At 47.2% G+C, this 21,593-nt stretch overlaps 1 protein-coding gene across 7 annotated transcripts in view; it reads right to left on the bottom strand.

The window, feature by feature from the left end:
- The window catches only part of FOXN3 (forkhead box N3), a 395,708-nt gene that overhangs the window by 110,072 nt on the left and 264,043 nt on the right, over positions 1 to 21,593 (bottom strand). For all 7 annotated transcript variants that reach the window (XM_034992922.1, XM_034992927.1, XM_034992928.1 and 4 more), the window contains one exon: positions 7,182 to 7,246. In XM_034992922.1, the coding sequence (XP_034848813.1) occupies positions 7,182 to 7,246 (65 nt within the window). The remainder of the gene's footprint in view (positions 1 to 7,181; positions 7,247 to 21,593) is intronic.

The following is a 21,593-nucleotide window of genomic DNA, read 5'->3' as shown; positions in this document are numbered from 1 at the left end:
AGAAAGAAAGAAAGAAAGAAAGAAAGAAAGAAAGAAAGAAAGAAAGAAAGAAAGAAAGAAAAAGAATATATACGGCCAGACACAAAGGGTCATATGTTATATGATTCCACTTATAAAAAAAGTCCTGAACAGGCAGGGCCATAAAGACAGAAAGTAGACTAGTGGCTGTGTGCCCTTGTGCCCCTATAACTTCCAACACTCCCCTTCTTGCCTTGACCTCCTTTCTCCTAAACTCCAGCCTGTCTTCCCTCCTAGCGGCACTACCCAGAAACAGGAGGGGCAGCCCAAAGACCCTGCCCAGCAGGTGCCTGACCCAGAAGAAGCTCTCAATGCCATGTCCCCCATCAGACTGGCAAGTCCTTCTCACTTCCCTATTTCTGTCCACAGGGTACCATTTTCTCAGGGTGCAACACCAGATTTTCATGAAAATGGTTCCTAGAGACGGTCGGAGACAGACCAGCTGACATGCGAGCCAGAAAGGAAAATCCAGGCTAGGGGACTGATGTTTTCTCAGGTTCCACGCCCTGCTGGAGACACTGGGGAAGCTGGAGTAACCATAGATGGGGTAAATTTGGATTCCCAAGAGACAGTGACAGTCAAAACTGACCAAAGCCGTCTTTTATAATTGCATTTCCATATGTGTGTGTGTGTGTGTTTTAGCATTTCCTTATATTTAACTAGTTTAAGAGCATGTTCTCAGTGACCACATAGAACATGAGTGATTAGAGAGGTGACCAGCATGCCTTTAAATTCACCTGACTTTATGATTGTTGTTATGTAAATATCCTTATAGATAACTCAGTGCAGAACAATAAGACAAATGATGCCAAGAGAAAGGGGCCCCTCCTAAAAACCAAAGGGCTCCACAGGCCAAAAGAGGACAGAAGGCAATTAGGACTTGGGGGAAAATGTAGGGAGGTTTTCCTCCCCCCACCTTTCTGTTATTACTACATTTTTTTGAAACGGGTGTGCCTGGGGACAAGAATCAGGAGGCTTATGCATTAGGTAGATGCCCTCGTTTGCAAAATGGACAAAAGAGTCAGCTTGTGGAGCAGATTAGATGAAAGGAGCCAAAGAGCCCAGGGGCTACAATCAAATGTGAAAGAAATGAGTGGGGGAGGGTCAAGGCAAAGCCGAACAAGTCCCGAGATCTGAGCCACGGTCTTTCTGGAGAGAAGTACAGAAGTGCCAGGGCCCAGGGGCCTGCGGCCGTGGCAGAGATGGGGTCCAGCAGCGCCATCCTGGTTCCAGAGAGAAGGAAACAACTGTGGGCTGGCAGTGAGAAGGGAAATCATGCAAAGGAGAGGTGATCAGGAGGCCGCTCCTTTGAGGTGTTTTGGAACTTTTCACCTTGAATCTATCTGCCAGGATTAATGATCAGAAACCCTGGGAACGAAACGGTCAGAAGTTAATAAATCTTTGTTCTGATAGAGCATTTGTGAGGTGCCAGACACTGGAATGGGCTTATGTTTGTACGTTCTTGTGCTCCCTTAACCTCCACAAAGATTCTGGGGAACACATCTGGTAGCCCCATTGTAGAGACAATCAAAACTGAGGCCCCAGGTCAAACAGCTGGTGCCCAGGGAGGGAGGGCTTTAAACCCAGGCTGATGTGGTGCTAAATCCATGCCCTCTCGTGTGGCTGTCTATGCACCTGCTGTGTATGTGCAATTTTAGAGCGAGGGGGATAGCTCCATGTTTGTGAACTGGGTGACCTCTCAAGCAAGCAGTCCTATCTGAAAGGAATCGGAGATAAAGGGATGAACAAATCTTTCAGATCTATGTATACATCCAACAGGATCTGGGGCGTCCCGTCTTTGGCCCTGTTCTGAAAATCACTAACACTAGCAAATGGACAAGGGAAATTTTAGCAAGGAAGGTAAAGAGCACAGGGAAATCAATCACATTCAGAGGATTTCAGCTCTATTTTCCTATTTTTCCAGAGTTTTGTAAGATGTTCTAATAACTAACTCTAACTAGGAATTTAGCATCTTCTAAATGCCTTACTAATATGAATTTCTTGAATCCTCACAAGATCCCCATGAGACAAGTATTATTATTATTATTATTATTATCATCATCATCATCATCATCATCCCCACAGAGAGGTTTAAGCCAGTTGCCCAAGAATCCAAGACAGGGCTCACTGGTTCATTGCCAGGCTGTCCAAATTTATAATGTACTGCCTCCCTAAGATCCATGGGACCTTCCAGAGTTGTCTTGTGCAAGGACTGGAATCTCCAGCCAGGCTGCCACCACCCTGTTTCCTCTCCTTGGACCCATCTGCAGACACACCTGGCTGAAGGCAGCACTCTTTCCATGGAGCTAGAGCTAAGCCTCAAATCCATTTCGAGCCACTTTTAGGAAACAAGTTGCCAGAATGGAGCAGAGCTGGTGCTCCATGGGAAACCGCTGCCGCCTTAATTCACACGGAAGAGCAGGAAAAACTCGGGATGCCCTGTGGCTTGCTCAAGGTCACAAAGTTTACCCAGTGGCAGCACTGGGACCACAACTAGGCCCCTTTGCTCGTCATCCAGTGCTTCTCCCCCTAGAACTTGTTTCTGATACACTGAACACTTGCTCTTGAGCCTTTCGGGGCAGGAAATACTGCCAAAGTGAGGTCCAGCATACATTTGAACAGTAAAAATGCATAGCAGAGCCGTGGCAAAGGGTCAGGGCTGTGGACATGAACGCCCAGGAAAGGGAGCGCCTAAAGCCAACCTGGAACTTGGGCAACTGGTATTCCCCAAAGCGAGTCGTCCAATGGTCACGGTCAACCTCATCGGTGTTTGACCAATGGCAAGCGCACATCTATGCACTCCTAGGAACAGCGTTCATCTGACAGCAAAAGAGCTGGTTTCCTTTTTCCCTGTCTGCTTGTGGGCCTGCAGGAGCACAATCCTGCTCTGTGCCCTGAAAGTGCCTTGGAGGTCTTCCTTCCATTTCATTAGCTCATCCAGTGGGTTGTGAGAAGTGAATGGAAATAAAAATCTGTTATGCGTGTTATGGAATTTATTTTAATTCCACCACTGCATCCTAAGGAAACAGATTTACTAGTAATTCGTGGCCCCATCCTGGAGAGAAGGCAGGCGGAGGGAGGGTCCAGAAGGCTGGCAGGGTGTTAGCAAGGGGGCCTGGGGGTGGCAGTGTCCATGCCCGAGCACCTCTACCACAAAGGCTGGGATGTGAGGTCAGACCCCAGAATGGGCTGTAAGGGGTTGAGGGGGCGGCTGGCTAACTCCAGCCCAATCCGGTGGCTGACACAGAGATGGGTAAGAAAGAAGTGCTTGCAGGTGGGGCAGTGGGGGTGGGCCCGGGGAGCTCCTGCTCAGAGGAAGGGCTAGAGGTAAGAGACAGGTGGGCCCAAACGGGCAGTTGGCACAGAGCACTAGATGCAGAGTCTTCCCTCTGAACACAACCGCACGGGAGTTCTGAGGCCAACGGGCCCAACGAAGGCCGAAAGGGTGGAAGCGGAAGCCAAGATGACGGCAGCCTGTAGGAACTTTGAGTAGAAGGCAGGAAGCGAAAAGCACAGCGAGGCCCTACGTAGCACTGGGATGAAACCTCCAGGGACCAGATGAAGGGTCAGACCAGGGGTGAAGAATGTTTTTAATTAGGAATCACTGACTCATTAAAATAACCCATCCAAGGGTGATGTTTAAATAAAGTAACCTAACTTTAAGTTTGATGGGTGAATGGAATGTGTGTGTATGTGTGGGTGGGGGCGGGGAGGGAGGTGCTAGGGCGTTTGGAAAAGAAAAAATATATATAAAATGCTTTACTCTCTCATTAAAAAAAGAGAAAGAGAGAGAGAGACATTATTAACTAATAAAATAAAAAATGTATCTCAAACACAGAGAGACCAAAACAGGGACACACAGACATGAGGAGGGGACAGTTGAAGACACCTGTCAGCTGGCCACTCCTGCAGGGCTCCGAATAAGCCACACTCATCTGTTTGGACCCATCCTGGGTCCCCTTTAAACAAAGGGTTTGTGCCTTTCTGGCACACAACAAGGTTTCCATTGTACAAGAACCGAAGTACTGTCTGGTCCCTGAAACCGCTAACATCCTAAAATTGTCTCTAGCAGCTTAAATGGCATTTAAAATAAATACTGTGAATTGATGAAGTGACCCATTATGTTAAGTACCCATGCCTGGTGTAATCTAAACCAAATCTTACCCCATTATCCTCAAAACTGCTAGATGATTCAGCAGGTCCTCTTGCCAGTGACTCTGCAAGAATCAAACACAGAGGCCACACTCAAGTAGGACCAAGTGCTTCCTTCCAGTTAGTTCTTGCAATTGGTTTTATGCTGGGGGGAAAATAAAACTCGTTTCTTCTCGACAGCTAATAAACCAAACAACTACCAGACAACACACATAGGTTCCCATTATCTAACCATTATGTCCTATTGTTCCATGGGTTTCAGGGTCTAACTTCCACTGTGTCCTCTCTGGACATCACAGTGCTCTGCACATCTTGCTGAGAACATGGGCTGTCGCCATCCCAACGTGCCCACGAGTCATTCCTTGTTCACAACCACCGCATAACATCCCCCTCGCCGTGCGCCCTCTTGCCTACAGACTTGTTTCCCCTTCTCGCAATGCCCTTTGTTCTGTTCCCACACGCCCGCAATCTATTTTTCAAGGCCTCGTTCAAGGGTTGATTGACAGCCCCTACTCTCCCACCCTCCTGACAAAAACCAGCCTCCCTCCTCCAAACGGTATTCGGCCATGCCTGCCTTCTTTTGGTCTCAGCTCCCAGGGCCACTCCACACCGCGGGGTTCTCCCCGACGACCCCCGTGTTGTCGCCCTGGGTCAGCCAGCTGTGCATGTGAGGGGGGCCCACAGTCAGCTGGGCTTTGCCGGCCGCTCCCCGGGCCTCTGTGTCACCTTCTACCCCTGTTCTAGGAAGCGGGTTCTTCAGGGCATCCTGTTTGCCTTCAGTCCCAAGATTGGCTGGGACCTACTAACAGAGTTTTTTCCTAGCCTAACTACCTAGAACCAGTGCCTTCCTGCTTGTTACAGGGGAAAAGAAGGAACATGCACGTAGTTTGAAAATGTAAAGTATAAAGACGAGAAAGGGAGTATAAATCAGGCACTTTCTCTTCTACTTGAGTCTAACCCAAACCGTCCACTGGCATGACTGGGCAGCTCCCTTCTTTATATACCTATATTTTTATTGTAAAACTTTTGCTCCTGGGCGTTAGCAACTTCTTGATGACCAGTAGCACCCACCGAAGGAACACAAAAATATGAATTAGGGAGAACAGGCACATAGTTTGAAAAATCTCAGCACCATGAAAGTGTCTTGAGAACTCTATATACAGATATAGCAAATATAGAGCAAAGAAATATCACAGGAAAAAATGAGCAAATCCTTGCCCACCCTCTCAAACTCCAACGAAGAGTCTTCTGATTTTCACATGTCCAAGAAAATTAAAATTAAAATTAAAAAAAAATAGGAGGGCTGTATTGAAGTGGATGTGGACTGAATAAGCATCTGAAATCTGTAATAATGTGATTCTCAGCGCTCAGAATAATTAGAATTTTAGACCCTATCAGAGAGAGAAAAAAGGTCGGCACCTATGAGATAGAATCTCATGGTGAAATCACTCAACTTCAGAACCTTATTGATGTTTTCTTCATGCTTTCGCGTCCGGCAGAAACAACCAGAAACTAATATCCTAAGAGCAAGTCTTACTTAATGTGAAACTTAATGAATAAAAATCCTGTAAGAAAATGTGCTCACTAAATAAAATCCCTCTTCTGAAAATAATCCAAACACGAATGATATTCATATCATTGTTATAGATCTAGAGGAAAAATAAATATGCACAAAACTTTGAAATTCACTTGAAAAAACTCCCAAAGGCTTATCGTAATTGGTTTCCATTTGCCATCTGAAGGGAGAACAGATTTTTTAAAATTATCTTTGAGAGTGGAGGGAGTTCCCTTTTTTCCTTAGATATTTTGGATATCTATAATGGTCATTAAAATGAGGATTAGTCAAACCTGCCTGCCTAAATTTCACCTGTCCCAAGCAAACAGGCAAGGAAATCCTTCAGTCGCCGATTTCACAGGCTATTAAAAAGACAATACGTAATCACATGGCTTATAAAACAACAACAGAAATGTGATGCCATCTCTTTGAGGTACTCAAGAAACCTGAAGATAAATATTCCTTTTCTCAGCCACATTTATAGTCCACTCCTTCACACATGTGGCCAGCCCTTGGCATGTACTTTTCAGGAAAAGAGGCTTACCAGCTCTAAACCAACCAAAATGCACAGACCACTCCACACTAGAAGCCCAGTGCAGTGGTAAAGCTCTCAGTACCACCAGACCCATCTGCTTTTGTGCCACTCGGATCCAGGAGGCTAATGGGGACAGGAAACTGGAAACCTCAGGAGCCCACCGATTCCAGCTTATCTGCACAGCGGACCTACAAAGCAGTGATAATCCAGAAGTATCTAGGAGGCATTTTATGGCTACTTGTAACCATTTATTCTTCTTTCACTTTATTCAGTCATTTCAAAAGAAACTTCATAGCCAAAGCAGAGATGGACAGGCAGCTGGAATTCCTTGAGCACGTGGGATAGGACTGACAGCAAAGCAGCAAAGGGTGGGCTGGGCAACAGGAAGGACGTCCCCCTGCAAAGGACGCTGGTGGGGACAGGAGAGGGGTGACTGAACTCTGAGCCCTGGAACACCCCACAGCCAACCCTCCAGGCACACGCCGATATTAGGGGCCAGCAAGGAAGAGGGGAACTACCACGTTCACCAAAATGCCAGAACACCCCAAACATTCCTCATTTGCCCGAGCACTGGGAATACCTAACGGGGGGTGTTTACACCAGCTGACCAGCTCAGTTCATGCTACTCTCATATCCCGACTGCCATGTCATTCCAGTTTCACCAAAGCAAGCCGAATACTTCCGAAACAGGACCAGTTGGGGCAGACCAAAGAGCTAGTCCCGGTTTCGGGCTAACAATTCATAGCAACCAGGAGACATAAGTAGGAAGAAATAAAGAGAACTGGACAAACAGCCCCAACCCACAGCAGTCACACTTCTCCAGACAGTGCCCACTCCTAAGGAGGACAGAGCTCCCCTGGCTGCTACCAGCACAAGGGCACAGGGCTGGGGGGCGGGGAGGGGGTGCTCTAAGAGACCTACCTTGCAGAAGGGCTCCATTTCTCTTGAAGAAGGTACTGCCCGGCCAGATGGGTGGACCTGATGTGCTGCAACAGAAGAAAAACCAGTGTAAGCGTGGGCTCGTGGACACTCACTCAACCGCACTCAGAACAGCCGCCTCTCCAAACAGAGCCCTCAGAAGGCTGCAAAACACTTTCCCAATTACGCCCTTTAAAAACACATCTTTAAAAAACACCAGATTGGGCACCTGGGTGGCTCAGCTGGTTAAGCGTCTGCCTTCGGCTCAGGTCATGATCCTGGAGTCCCGGGATCGAGTCCCGCATCGGGCTCCCTGCTCAGCGGGGAGTCTGCTTCTCCCTCTGACCCTCCCCCCCTCATACTCTATCTCATTCTCTCTCTCTCAAATAAATAAATAAAATCTATAAAAATAAATAAATAAATAAAAAACCAGATTTGTTTTAAGTTGAACGGGCTCCATATTTCACAGTGCGGAACCTGTCTGCGTGGGTATTCATTCTGCTTACTATCCTGACCCTTCTCCCTCCTGAGCGCTGAAATCATTTGCAGGTAAACAAAACGGTACGTTCACAGAGTTCAACATCACAACGCATCACTTAAGAATGGCTGCTAATGGATTCCTAATTTTATGAATTCACGTGGCAGAGAACTTCTATTCGTGTCTTCTGGGACCAAGTGGGTTTTCCGTCACTTCCTAGTGACACCTGCCTGTGATGAACGAAAACTTGCCTTTCTTGGCCTTTGGCCTTTCTCCTCACCGAATCCTTAATACACAGAAATGGCTTTGATGGACTCCCTCCCCCATCCTCTTGCTTGGTATCCTGTTTTCCATTTCTGTGGTTAAAATGTTGCCCTCCATACCCTATAAAACACTGTGCAGATGTGGATACCACCATGGTCTGGTAGTAGGAGAGAGGCAAGAAAATAAGGAAGATCAATATATATAGACACTTTACTACATTTATAGATGAGCATTTTCACTGCTTTAAGACTCCCAGTGAAAAACTTTATAACCAAGCCAGTCTCAGTAAAATATCCTGGGAGTGGGAAGTTGGCTATTATAAATCAAGGATTGGTTTGGATTCATGCTAGAAAGCACTTAGTCAAACATGTTACTACATCCAACCCAAGACCGTCCATGGCAAGTGATACTGGTTAAGGCACTGTCAATCACAGGAGAAAAATAAAAAGATGGTCTGACAGTTGTAAATCTGGTGGGCATGCACACACAGAATAAGAACTCCGAAGGGCCACGTCATGAACACTTTCCCAGTCAACCAGGGTCTCTAGTCATACAGGACAGCAATCAATACTGTTAACAAGGAGAAACACCAGCAACACATTCTGCTGACCCAAATTTCGTTACCAGAGAGGTACAAACAGCGTTGCAGGTATGGGGACACATTACATGATGGGTGAGGGGCGGAGAGAGGGAGAAAAGAGCTTCAGTGCATAGAAATACTTTTCGACGTCGAAATAATGCCAAACGTCCGAGAAAACACACACTACGAACCTTGATGTAAATGAACCTTTTTGTTTTATTTTGTTTGGGATTGACTATACTCAGAGTAAATGAGAAGAATGCATTGAAGCTACAGCTCTTCCTACATGCCTCTCAGCTCGGGCAGGTGTGGTCGAGTGCCAGGCTGCACAGGACACCGGATCTGGCTGGGGTCTCAGGGCCGCAGGATGATGGCAAGCTGATTCCTCTTCCATCTGATTCCTGTCCTATTCCATGGAGGCTTTTAAGGCTCAAAGATGCATGAAAAATAATGTGCATTAAAATGCTCAAGATTATCTTTTAACAACTCCAGCCAACTCCCTGGGATTTTTACCATCTTATTTTTATAAGAAAGCAGGAAACAGCAAGCTGGCTGTTGCCAATCCTGAGTCACCTGATTGCTAAAGATATTTAAAAACCGAGGACTTCATTATATAGGAGTTGGTGCTTCGAGAGAATTCAATAATTGAGTATTACTGCAGGAGCCTGAATATCCAGCTTACTTCCATCCAAACCTCCTCTTTATCCTGACCTTGATTTGGCTGAACACTGAGGAGACGCCAGGCATGGCGTGAATGTGGGGAACTGAGGTCAGGTAAATCCAGTGGTTTAAGATAAGGAAAATTCTCTGCATGATAGAGATCTACTCGGCGATTTCTACAACGTCCTTTTAAGGTACCTAAGTCACTGATCACTATTCTAGTCGTTCTGCCACGCTGCCCACATAATGGATACTCCAGTCGTGGAGAGAGATTTGGACTGGCCCACCGACCTGCTTTTACCCGGCCCCCACTGTCAAGGATGAATTCACCTATAGTCTCTTTTTAGCTCAAGTTAAGCTTGTTCCCATCATGCTAATTGCAAAGCTTTGGAACTCACTAGCCAGATAGTCTACAGGCTTCTTTTGGATGGTCCCTCAACATGGCTAACTGTCAGGGGATTCAAGGATTCATTAAGTACCTATTGAGAACTGTCCTTGGTGTGAAGGACACAGGGGAAAAATTAAAAGCCATATTTTATGGCCTCTAGGAACTTACCTAGCTCCAACCTCCTGTGACCGTGTCTTAAAAGACATACATGACTATAAAAAGGCCAATGGATATGGCCCTAGTGGCTGTAAGTTGGGGAGGCAGCAAAGTGATTTTTTTTTCCCCCTCCATCTGGTGATGCTCCCAGCTCATTGGCCTTTAAGGCTCAAAGATGGTTTTGAAAAATTAAATGAAATTACCTGAAAGTGTTTATTAACCATAGGAATTTAAAGAAGCTAACTGAGGTCTTCACAGGAGTTGCTGAAGCTACTCTGGAAACCATTAGTTCGGGGTGCCTGGGTGGCTCAGTCGGGTGTCTGCATTCGGCTCAGGTCATGATCCCAGAGTCCTGGGATCGAGCCCCTCATCCGGCTCCCTGCTCGGCGGGAAGCCTGCTTCTCTCTCTCCCAACTCCCCCTGCTTGTGTCCCCTCTCTCGCTGTGTCTCTGTCAAATAAATAAAATCTTTAAAAAAAAAAGAAAGAAAGAAAGAAAGAAAGAAACCACTAGCTCATGTGGCAAATCAAGAGGAGGGGAATGTAGGTATGACACATGCAGGGGGAGAGGGGTCGGGGGCTCTCTACACTCGGTCACTTAGTGTTGGTGACTTGTAAATGGTCACTGCCAATGAAAAGCGGCCACTAGGGCCCCCTTACACCTACTGGAGTGGGTTTTAATCACCTTACAATGGTGCTCACAGGGTGGGATGCTGGGATAGCAAATTACCATTTACAAAGTACAGCAATTAATGTTTTCCCAATGGGATCCTCCATGCTGTGGGTGGGCAGGGCAGAAGGAGGGGCTGAGGGGATGGAGGCCTTGAGAGGTGAGGGGACTTGCCCAAGCATCACAAGGCTAGTTAGTGATGAGCCCACGACCAGACCAGGGCTTCTGGTGCTGGCTCACTGTACCACCACATACGTATCATGGCTCATCTTCCCCGCTTCCTCTTCCAGTCTGCTGGCACTAAACCCCTGTCTATCCTTCTTCATGGAAGAAAGCTGTGGATGGTATTTCACTAAGAATCTCAAGGCCAGGGGCGCCTGGGTGGCTCAGACAGTTAAGCGTCTGCCTTCGGCTCAGGTCACGATCCCAGGGTCCTGGGATCGAGCCCCGCCATCAGGTTCCCGGCTCAGTGAGGAGCCTGCTTCTCCCTCTCCCCTCTGCTCATGCTCTCTCTCACCGTCTCTCTCTCTCCCTCAAATAAATAAATTAAAAAAAAAAAAATCTCAAGGCCAATGGCTAAAATCAACAACACAGGAAACAACAGACGTTGGCAAGGATGTGGAAAAAGGGGAACCCTCTTACACTGTTGGCAGGGATGCAAACTGGTGCAGCCACTCTGGAAAAACAGTACAGAGGTTCCTCAAAAAGTTAAAAAGAGAACTACGATCCAGTAATTGCACTACTAGGTATTTACCCAAAGGATACAAAAATACTGATTCGAATGGACACATGCACCCTGATGTTTATAGTAGCATTATCAACAATAGCCAAATTACAGAAAGAGCCCAAATGTCCATCAACTGATGAATGGATAAAGAAGATGTGGTATGTGCATATATAGAGAGAGATATATAAACACAATGGAATATTTCTCAGCCATAAAAAAGAAATGAAATCTTGCTATTTACAATGACGTGGATGGAACGAGAGTGTATTATGCTAAGAGAAATAAGTCAGTCAGAGAAAGACAAATACCATATGAGTTCACTCATATGTGGAATTTAAGAAACAAAACAGATGAACATAGGGCAGAAAAAAGAGAGCGAGGGGCAAACCGTAAAACAGACCCTTAACTGTAGAGAACACACCGAAGGTTGGTGGAGGGGAGGTGGGTGGGAGGAGGGGCTAGATGGGGGATGGGCATTAAGGAGGACACTTGTGATGAGCACGCGGTGTTACATGTAAGTGATGAATCACTAAATTCTACCCCTGAAACTAATATTACACTATACATTAACTAACTAGAATTTAAATAAAAACTTGAAATAAACAAACAAAAAGAATCTCAAGGCAAAATCCCAGGCTAGAAAAAGCAATCAGGCTCACCGTATGTGAAAGACAGACACGTGGGCTCATAATTAGCAGAAATACCACAATGAGGGTACAACAAATGTCTCATTTCACTAACGCTCTAACAAAATTCCATGACCTTCAGCACCGTATGGCAAACCCACTTGTGACAAAGGCGGCTGACTGACAGGTTAAGAGGGCTCTGTCTGCCAGAAAAGCAGTTTGTGAACTGGCATTTGAGCACATTGATCCGGGCTGATCATTAAGACCAGAGCTAAGCCAGCAAAAATCCCAAGAGAGGAATGATACCATCTTGAACAGCATACCCAGCGTTTGCTGGGTCTCAGCCCTCAATCATTTCCTGGGCTGTACCCTCGAAGCTGCATGACTTCCAACTCCCAACGGGACACCGTGAGTCAACAGGTCCTACGGCCCGAAGGTGGCTCTTGGCATAATGATGCGTTCAATCATGGGATTTTCCTCCACTCGTGAGCTTTCATCATTGTGAGAACCAGACAGACTGTAACCAAGACCCTGGGAGGTTCTGCCAAGACCCATACACCATCCTGGACTCATGAAAGTCAAGAAAAGTACTTTTTTCTAAGTACTTTTTTTAAAAAGTACTTTCTTTCCTAAAAACTCAGCTACCAAATGTGAACTGGTGTATCTAAAAGAGAGTACAGGATACTCCAACATGAGTGAACCTTAAGGATACTACACTAAGTGAAATAAGCCAGACACAAAGGGACAAACACGCTACTAGACTCTAGTGGTCAAATTCATAAAGACAGAAAGGAGAACGGAGGTTGCCAGGGGCTGAGGGGAGGGGAGGGGAGGGGAGGGTAAAAAGTTGTTTAATGGGTACTGTAGTTTTGTAAGACGAAGAGAGTTCTAGAGATTGGTTACACAACAATGTGAATGCACTTAGTTAACATTACTGGACTGTGCACCTGAAAAAACTAGTTAAGATGGTAATATTTAGGGGCACCCGGATGGCTCAGTCAGTTGAGTGTCTTGATTTCGGCTCAGGTCATGACCTCAGGGTTGTGGGATTGAGCCCCATGTCGGGCTCTGCGCTCAGTGAGGAGTCTGCTTGAGATTCTCTCCCATTCCCTCTGCCCCCCCCCAAATAAACAAATAAAATCTTTAAAAAAAAAGATGGTAATATTTAATATTATATCTACTTTACCACAATTACATTTTTTTTTAATTTAGAGACAGAGAGACAGGAGAGAGCGAATGAGTGAAGGAATGCAGGCAAGAAGACTCTAGAAGAAATACATCGAAGTCTAAATAAAGAGTTTTGGGCAGTGAAGGACCAACCTACGTGCTGTCTGTGAAGGGACAATTAGCATCTCTGCTATAATGGTCCACAACACACTAAAAAGCAGAAAGCCCAAACCGACTGAGGAAAAGGAAAGTGATATCGTGAGACCAGTCTATCCAAATCTAGTATTTACAGGGCTTGCCTGATACTTTGTAGGCAACTGAACTGCCTCCTGTCATATTCCCAGCCCTTGAAACTAGAGTGTGAAGGCAATAGCTTTGGACGTGTGAAATCTACCACCAGGCTGTGTTTACCCAGAAATAAAACACTCAAAGCACGTGTACTAGCGGGGGAATTCCAACCCCCAAAAACCTAAAATTCTATTGTCTTAATTCTGTGTATTCATCACCAGGAAACCGCAGAAAAACAAATGTGACCCATACCATACACTAACACAGACCCCTCGGGTGAAGGGGGCCAGTCACTGAGGTTTGGAAAGAAGAAATCAGAGCAGGCTGGACAGAGAGACGCAGGTCAGAAGGTACCAAGTTTCACAAACTATCGCTCACAATTTGAGAAGCACCACTAAAGAGCTCAGCTGAACGTTCAGCCTTCTTGGGGACATTCTTGATACTTTTATAACCTCCCCCCCCCCGCGCCAAAAAAAAAACCAGAGCATGATGACATTTCAAAGGGATCTCAGTGGCCACCTGGTCCCAACTGAGATGTGGTGGGGGCTGGCACAAGATTTGGGCACAGGAGTTTGCGCAAAACACAGCCTGAACGTCTTTTAACTTGGCCAAGTCTCAACTCCATGCCATCAAGTGGGGGCAATGACACGAGGCAACGCACGTAAGAAGGACGCTCGGGGACCTGCACGAGCCCGGGTGGTGATCGTGATGACAAGGACACTGCAGTTCGGGGAACTGAAGAGACGGGCTTGGTGCCAACACTAGAGCCTGTGCGCTCCCCGAGCTGGGCTCCGCATTCCTGCAAGGGAGGAGGAGGCCATGCCTTCTCTTCCTCTTTTCTGTCCAGGTGCTCTGAGATGGTCTCATTGCGAATGTTCCTCAGTCCCAAGTAGCAGCGAACAGTTTATAAAAATAAACAGGCTGCAAGCAGCAGCTTCACAAGATGCCACCTACTCTAAAGAAAGCTAAAATAAAAAGAGAGAACTTGGGGCACCTGGGTGGCTCAGTGGGTTAAGTGTCTGACTCTTGGTTTTGGCTCAGGTCATGATTTCAGGGTTGGGATCCAGTCCACGTCAGGATCCATGCTCAGTGTGGAGTCTGCCTGGGATTCTCTCCTTCTTCCTCTCCCTCTGCCCTTCGCCTTGCTCACACACCTGTGTGCGTGCTCGCTCTCTCTCTCACTCCCTCGCTCTCTCAAATAAATAAAATCTTAAGGAAAAAATAAAAAGAGGGCGCCTGGGTGGCTCAGTTGGTTAAGCGACTGCCTTCGGCTCAGGTCATGATTCTGGAGTCCCAGGATCGAGTCCCGCATCGGGCTCCCTGCTCAGCAGGGAGTCTGCTTCTCCCTCTCATGCTTTCTCTCTCATTCTCTCTCTCAAATAAATAAATAAAACCTTTAAAAAAAAGGGGGGGGGGGGAATAAAAAGAGGTAACTGCACAGAATCCTGCACAGATCCAAACTGGCAAGTATGGCTGCCCACAGTGATCTGCCAGGGTCTGGTGGAAACATACCAGGACTGGCCACTTCTTGACAAGGCATTACTGAAACATTCAGACAAAAAGGATCCAGGACCACAAAAGCCACAGCAGAGAGCAAGGCAAGATCACCCTGAGGGCAAACCATGAACCATGGTAAGAAATGGGAGTCACTTTGTTACCTTAGCCAAATATGAAAACTAGAGACGCATCCAAATGGATCACCCTATGAAGAGTTCTTGGGTGCCCATCACCGCCAAAGGCCCTGGAGGTGCTGGGGGTTGAAAGGGCTGTGAGAACTTGCTGTGAGGACAGGACAGAGGCAGGCGGCTGTCCTGGAGTAAGAGCCACCGTGTTTCCAAATGGTCCACCAAGCACACGATGAAGTTTAGGATTCCCTCCTTGGACACGTGTGTGAACCGCTGCTGACCTGTGGCAGGGGGTCTTAACCTCGGCACTACCGGCGTCCCAGAATTCCTTGTCACTGGGGCTTGTCCTGTGCATCGTAGGATGTTCGGCAGCCTCCCTGGCCTCTACCCCCTAGACGCCAGTAGCTAAGCCCTCCCCTGTCGTAACAACTACAGATGTCTCCAGACACCGCCAAGCATCCACCGGGGGACCAATCTGCTCTCAGGTGAGGACCACTGGCTTGGCGGTCAGCTACTCCACTAAGCTGGCCCCAATCTTCTCCCACGCGCCAAATTCCAAACCTCCCTCTCCACATCTCCATCCGGCAATGTCACCTCCTCTTTTCTGAAACCAAAGCCATTCTGCATAAGCTCACTCGCCCTCTGTTATTTCCACCTGCATCTGTACCTTCTTCCTTGAAAAGTGGCACCCTACTGCCCTCTTTTCCTCTGGAACCTACGCTCCCTCCATTACCCCTTGTACCCTTTATCTCCACTTGCCCCTCCCTTCCGAGGGCTAGGAATTTCTTATCTCGTGCATTATCAAACAGCAACCGGTGTTCAGCCCCTCCTCAGCTCCCACAGCTCCGCCAGGCACTAGGCAAACCCCACCCCCCGGCCCCCAGCTGACACGGCATGCCTGGCCTTGACCCCATCACATCGCTGTCTCCAAGGACCGGACACCGTCCTCTCACACGGACGTCACCAGCGGCCTCCCAGTCAGCCGGCCGTTCGGGGCAGAGGGCCCTTGGTGGCCCTACAGCCTAAGCTCTCCTCCTCCCCGTGCTTGCAAGAGAAGCTCGCCTGTTGTTTCCCGATTACATAAATTCCATGACTTCTGACATTACCCCTTTAAAACCCTTTCCAATTTTAACCTCAAAACACCCTTCTAGCCTGATTTTCCTCGTCCCACTCTCCTTTCTATATATCCTGTGAGCTCTCTGTCCAGCCTGGGCCCCATAATTATGGGCATTCCTAGAATGTTAGCCCTCTCTCTTCTCTCTTCCTATTCCTTTCCTAGAAGAATTTATGGAACGATGGAAAATCCGGCTTTTTCCAATTCTGCATCTCCAGCTGACTTTGTCGGTAGACTCTGGAACGTACCTCTGGCTGCGTGCTGACATGATCCTCAGCTGTCACCCCACCAATCCTGTAAACGAAGGGTCAGGCTTTCTGCCTCTGCCTCCCTGGTGGTCCCCCTGGGCACTTCCACACTGCCCTGGGGGTTCTCTCGTCTCTGTGAGTTCTCTAGGGCTGCCATAACGAAGTACCACAGACGAGCAGCTTCAACAACAGAAATTTCTTGTCTCACAGTTCTGGAGGCTAGAAGTCCAAGGTCAATGTTGGTTTCGTCTAAGGACTCCAAGGGAGAATCTGTTCCGTGCCTCTCCCCGAGTTTCTGGGTTTGATGACAATCTTTGGTATTCCTTGGCTTATATATGCATCACCCCATCTATGCCTTCCTATTTACCTGGCCTTCTCCCGCTGTGTGCTCACCTGTGTCCACATTTCCCCTTTTCATATTAGCTTAGAAGTCCACCCTACTGCAGTATGACCTAATCTTACCTGATTACACCTACAATGACCTTATTTCCAAAGCAGGACATATTCTAAGGTACTAGGTGTTAGGACATCAACATATGAATTTGGGGTGGGCGAGGGGGACGACAACTCAACCCATAACAGTGTCCATGGCTGTCTCTCTTTCCATGTGGTGTACTCACTCTCTGCAACGCGAGAGACACCTGCCGTCTTTTCTTTCCCTAAATCTCTATCACCTCCCACAGTGCTTGGAACTTGGCTGGCACCTATCACGTTTGCTGAGGGAATAAAAGTTGACAACGGAACTCAGCATTCCTCGCAAAAACAAAGAAGAAAAAAAAATCACTCATCCTTTGGTGATCACCTGTAAAATTCTCAAGTTCAAAATTCGGAAGTATCCAACACCTTCCTCTCCCACACTCCTGTCTGCCGTCACCCATTGCTGCCAAGCCTTTCCTTCTAAGGTCTCTTGTGTTTCTGCTCAACTGGATCAACTGACATGCAGGTGTTCCTACCGGCGCCCTACCAAATCTCCCGCAGGACTCCAGGAGGCCTGGCCTAACACCTTAGCAGCCTTCCCCAAGCACAGCACAGCATCTCCATTTGCTCTGCCCTGGCTTTGCAAACTGCTCCTCAGGAAAGCCCGGGAGGCGCCCATGGTGCTGCCAACAGTGAGGGTGGGTGTCTAGGTGAGGTCCTGGCCCAATGTCAACAAGGCGTGTGATTTTTCTTGCATCTTCTGTATTGAGTTTCCACATAATTTCTCATTTGAAGAGTTTGGTGATTACAAAAGTGGGGGAAAACCAGTAGCTAATAGGGCAGAGTCAAAGCCGATAGGTTCTCTGCCTCTCAGAAGTCTTTATATTCTCCCTGCTCCCCAGTATGCCACCTGACCGGGTCTCCAGACTACACATGGACCCCATACACTTCCGAGGCCCGTTCAAGCCAATTCTGTTCCCCTCTGCCTGAAATACCCTCTTCCCCTGTTCTCTTGGCCTGTGCAGCTCCGATCCACCCTTTGTTTCTCAACTCAAATCCCAGATCCCAGGGAGAATGTTCCCGATCACTCCCACCCTGGGACCTCTCCCCTACTCTGAGTTTGGTTTAGTAATTACTACCTGTACAGCCAATTGGGAACTGATCATACTCTGTGATGTTTTCTGATCTGATGTCTTCTTACACCTTTAATTCACTTTCCATAGTCTGTGTCTTGACTCCCAAAGAGCAGAAACCCTATGTGGGCAGAGACTAAAGGTGACTTCCCTCCCAGAATGTGGCCAAGTTTGTCGCACACAGATGGGTGTCATTACTCTACTAAGTGATTTTATAAAACAGCAGAAACACTATCTGCATATCATAAAGAGAATTACTTCAAACACTAAGGATTAAAAAATCTCTGATAGACATAATTAAGTCTCTTACCAAGGAACTAGCCTGTATAGTAACATTTCTTCTCTGTCACCATCTCAGATAAAAACTTAAAAATCTTTTAAAAATGGAAACGAAATGATAAATCTCCTCATTGATGGTAAGTAATAGGTTAGGTAATTTAGATTACTCTTTTCTGTGATTTCTTGATTACTTAGGAATATATAAATAACTAGATAAGTACATGTATATTTCTGGTAATATGGAATGCACGTTTGGGTCCACTGAAGAAATGCTGCTCAAAACCCCAGCTATGAATTTAGATGCATTCGGCTCATGATACATTTTATGAACAGATGCAAAGGTGTTTATCATTATCTCCGAGCTACACAGTTTCTAATTTTACATATGAAAACCAAGGCATCCTTCAGCATAAAGTACATTATTTGCATGATATATTTGCATTTGTAAAACACCCACATTTACTTTTACTGCTTAATGGGCCTGGTTAAAATGGGCCACTCTATATAAATGGAGCGCACTGGTTCCCAACTCAATGGTGCTGATAAGAAAATGACTCCTTTTAGATGCAAATGAACCTACTAATCACAATTAAAATGGTGGAGTTGAGGGAAGCTGAGCAGCTGTTCTAAGAGCTGCAAGTCTAGGGCCAGTCTGGTTCTAGCTTAATCTTTGGAGCTGCCTGGGACTCCCCAGGGGACATCTGCCCGGGCTGAGGGGTGGAGGACGGGCAATGGGATAAACTGAACTTTCTAAAGGTGGATGGGAGAGAGCCCACAGCCCCAGATCTGGGCCGACTACGCAGCTGTGGTCCATCCAGCCTACCTGTGGCATTAACCCAAACCTGTCCATAGGGCCAGATTTTAACCAGTCGGGTTCAAAGGACACAAGCTGAGCAGAAGGGAGGAGGGCTGCATTTGCAAAACTCATGGAAGAAAGGCAAGCCACACATGGGAAGAGTTAAATGACTGAAACCTCCCCTTCAAATGGTGCGGTCACCATGGAAAACAGTACGGTGGTTCCTCAAAAAACAATCACACACAGAATTACCATATGATCCGGTAGTTCCTCGTCTGGATATACACAAAAAAGAACTGAAAGCAAGAACTCGAAGAGATAACTGTACACCCTTGTTTAGAGCAACACTACTGATAATAAGCAAATGGTGGAAGCAACCCAAGTGTCCACCGATGGATGAACAGACCAAGACTTCGGTATGTACACACAGTGGTCTTCAGCCTTAGGAGAAGAAGGAAATTCTGTCACAGGCTGTAACATGGCTGACGTGGGAGGACGTTAACCTGTGAAATATACCAGTCACAATAAGACAAAGACTGTATGAGGCCACCTGTATGAGGTACCTACAAGGAGTCAAACTCATAAAAGAAAGCAGAATGGCGGTTGCCAGGGGTTGGGGGGAGGACTGAGGAGCTGCTGCTTCACGGGGACAGTTTCCGTTTGGGAAGATGGAAAAGTTCTGGAAACGGATGGTCGTGCTGGTTGTGCAACAAATGAATGTACTTAATGGCAGCGAACTGTATCCTTAAAAATGACCGAGATGATAAATTTATGTTATATGTAGTTTACTACAACTTCAAAATAAGTAATAGATAACTAGAGAGAGAGAGAGATAATAAAACAAGCAGACATTTCCTAATGGTCAGACACTGGGGGGCAGGTGGTGCTTCTCTGCTCCTCTGTCCCGAGGCTCTGAGAATGGAGTGGCTTTGCCCCCCTTTTCTCACTTGTCCTCTCACTGAATAAACATGGTTTTACCCGTGCTATGAGGACATGGCAGTGAAGAAACCATCCCGTCCTCCAAGATGCAGGGACACAGATGGGTAAATAGACCAAGGATTGTACAGAGAATGACACACAGCTCTGGACGCACAGCTGTGAGACCCCTGCCCTTGGGTCCTTCGATTACTCTGCCATGAATGAAACTGACACTAGACCTTCTTGTTGGACAGAAACCATCAACGATCTTCTCTCTTCCGCAAGGACTAACCTGACTTGGTCCTCCTCTGTCTCTTCTTTGAGGTCTGACAGCCTTGGCCTCGACACATGGACTTCAGGACCAACCGTCTTGCCAGTTCTCCTCCAGCTGCCTCCCCAGGGACACTGCCGATCCTCCACAGGTGTCACCCACTGAGCCAATGCTCAGCACACGGCCCGGTACTAAGTGCTCCCTAAATGCCAACTACCATCAGAGCCCCAGGAACAGTCGCTTAATAGACTCTTGGGTGCATTCCTGCGGAGTTGAAACCTGGAGGCGGTCCCATGGAATTTCCCCCTCTCAGCATCGCTGCCCCATGAATACAGACACCCAGCCCCCTCCAGGAGCAGCTTGTCTGCTGACGGCAGTTCTCGAAGATGGAGCGGCTGATGGTGGCACAGGGACAGGTCCTAGCCTTGCCCTCTGGCCGTGCCGGCGTGGAGGGGCTCCGGGACTGATGACCTCCAGCTCTTCTTTCCTCCCACTGGCAGTGGTTCTGGGGAGGTCTTGACAGAGCACCAGGAACTCGGTGGAATGTGTGGAACCAGTTGGGGACTTCAGACAGAATTGGTACAGCTGGGGATGAGTGACAGAGGCGAAATCTTTACCTAAAAACTAAAGATTGACTCCTTTAAGAGGAAATGCCTCTGAAGTGAAAATATCATTTCGCCATGAACACGGTGGCAAGTGTCATATCCCTGGGCCATCTCCCGTAACCTAGAAGCAGGAAGGGCGGCCCACGTGCGTATCTTCTGTCCCAGGATGGCAAGCATCATTCTGAGGCCGTGACACACAAACACACATTGCCCAATGCAGAGAACGCTAACAACATTACCTCTCATGACTCCACTGAACTATTACAACTTTCAGAGAAAAACCTCACTAACAGAGACTAAAAAGTCACTATGATCTATTCATCATTCAGGCTTATAGAGATTGAGTCGTAGATCCAAGGCTGAATCCAAGTTTTGATACAGTCTGATTCCCGGTACTTCCTGCCACGCTGAACACCCGTCACAGACGGGAAAATAACCTATTTTTGGGAAAATTGTGATTTACCTTGATTACTCATTTCCTCCCCATGAGAGCCAGCCCCATCCCACACCCCACCACAAAGATGAGAGACACGAATGCTGATTTCAGAAAGTTGATAGAGAGCTGGACACCTCTGTCTGAATGTTCCAGCAAGGGTACCAAATCCAGGCACTCAAGTTAAACGCTGAAGTTGCATGTAACAGCGCAGAAGTTTATATTTTATGAAACATTTTCCCTACAGTTTCTTGGATCTATTTGTGGTTGACTTCGAAGTGATAAAAAAGCAAATCTCCATTTCCACAAAGTAATCTCTTCCATCTGCCAGCCAAGGCAACAATATTGTGATGAGGCGTCAGCACCTGAACTGTGGCTTTGTCCTGATACTTCCAACCGAGCATAAAGAGCTGCCCGCCCCCTCAAAGATGTTTCCTCCCTTCCTTCCTGACCTGTGCTCCCTGGCCACCTCCCCCCCCACCCATACCTGTCACAGCTGCTTGCTTGTGAACTTGTCCTGTTCTCAAACACAGGGTCCTCATGTGTACCCTGAGCCTTGTCCAGGGAAACCAAG

This window comes from Mirounga leonina, unplaced genomic scaffold, assembly GCF_011800145.1.
Source record: "Mirounga leonina isolate KUSES-001 unplaced genomic scaffold, KU_Mleo_1.0 Mir_82, whole genome shotgun sequence".
NCBI classification, from domain to species: domain Eukaryota; kingdom Metazoa; phylum Chordata; class Mammalia; order Carnivora; family Phocidae; genus Mirounga; species Mirounga leonina.
The sequence above is the reverse complement of the archived record's forward strand: the minus strand, read 5'-3'. Positions and strand labels throughout refer to the sequence as shown.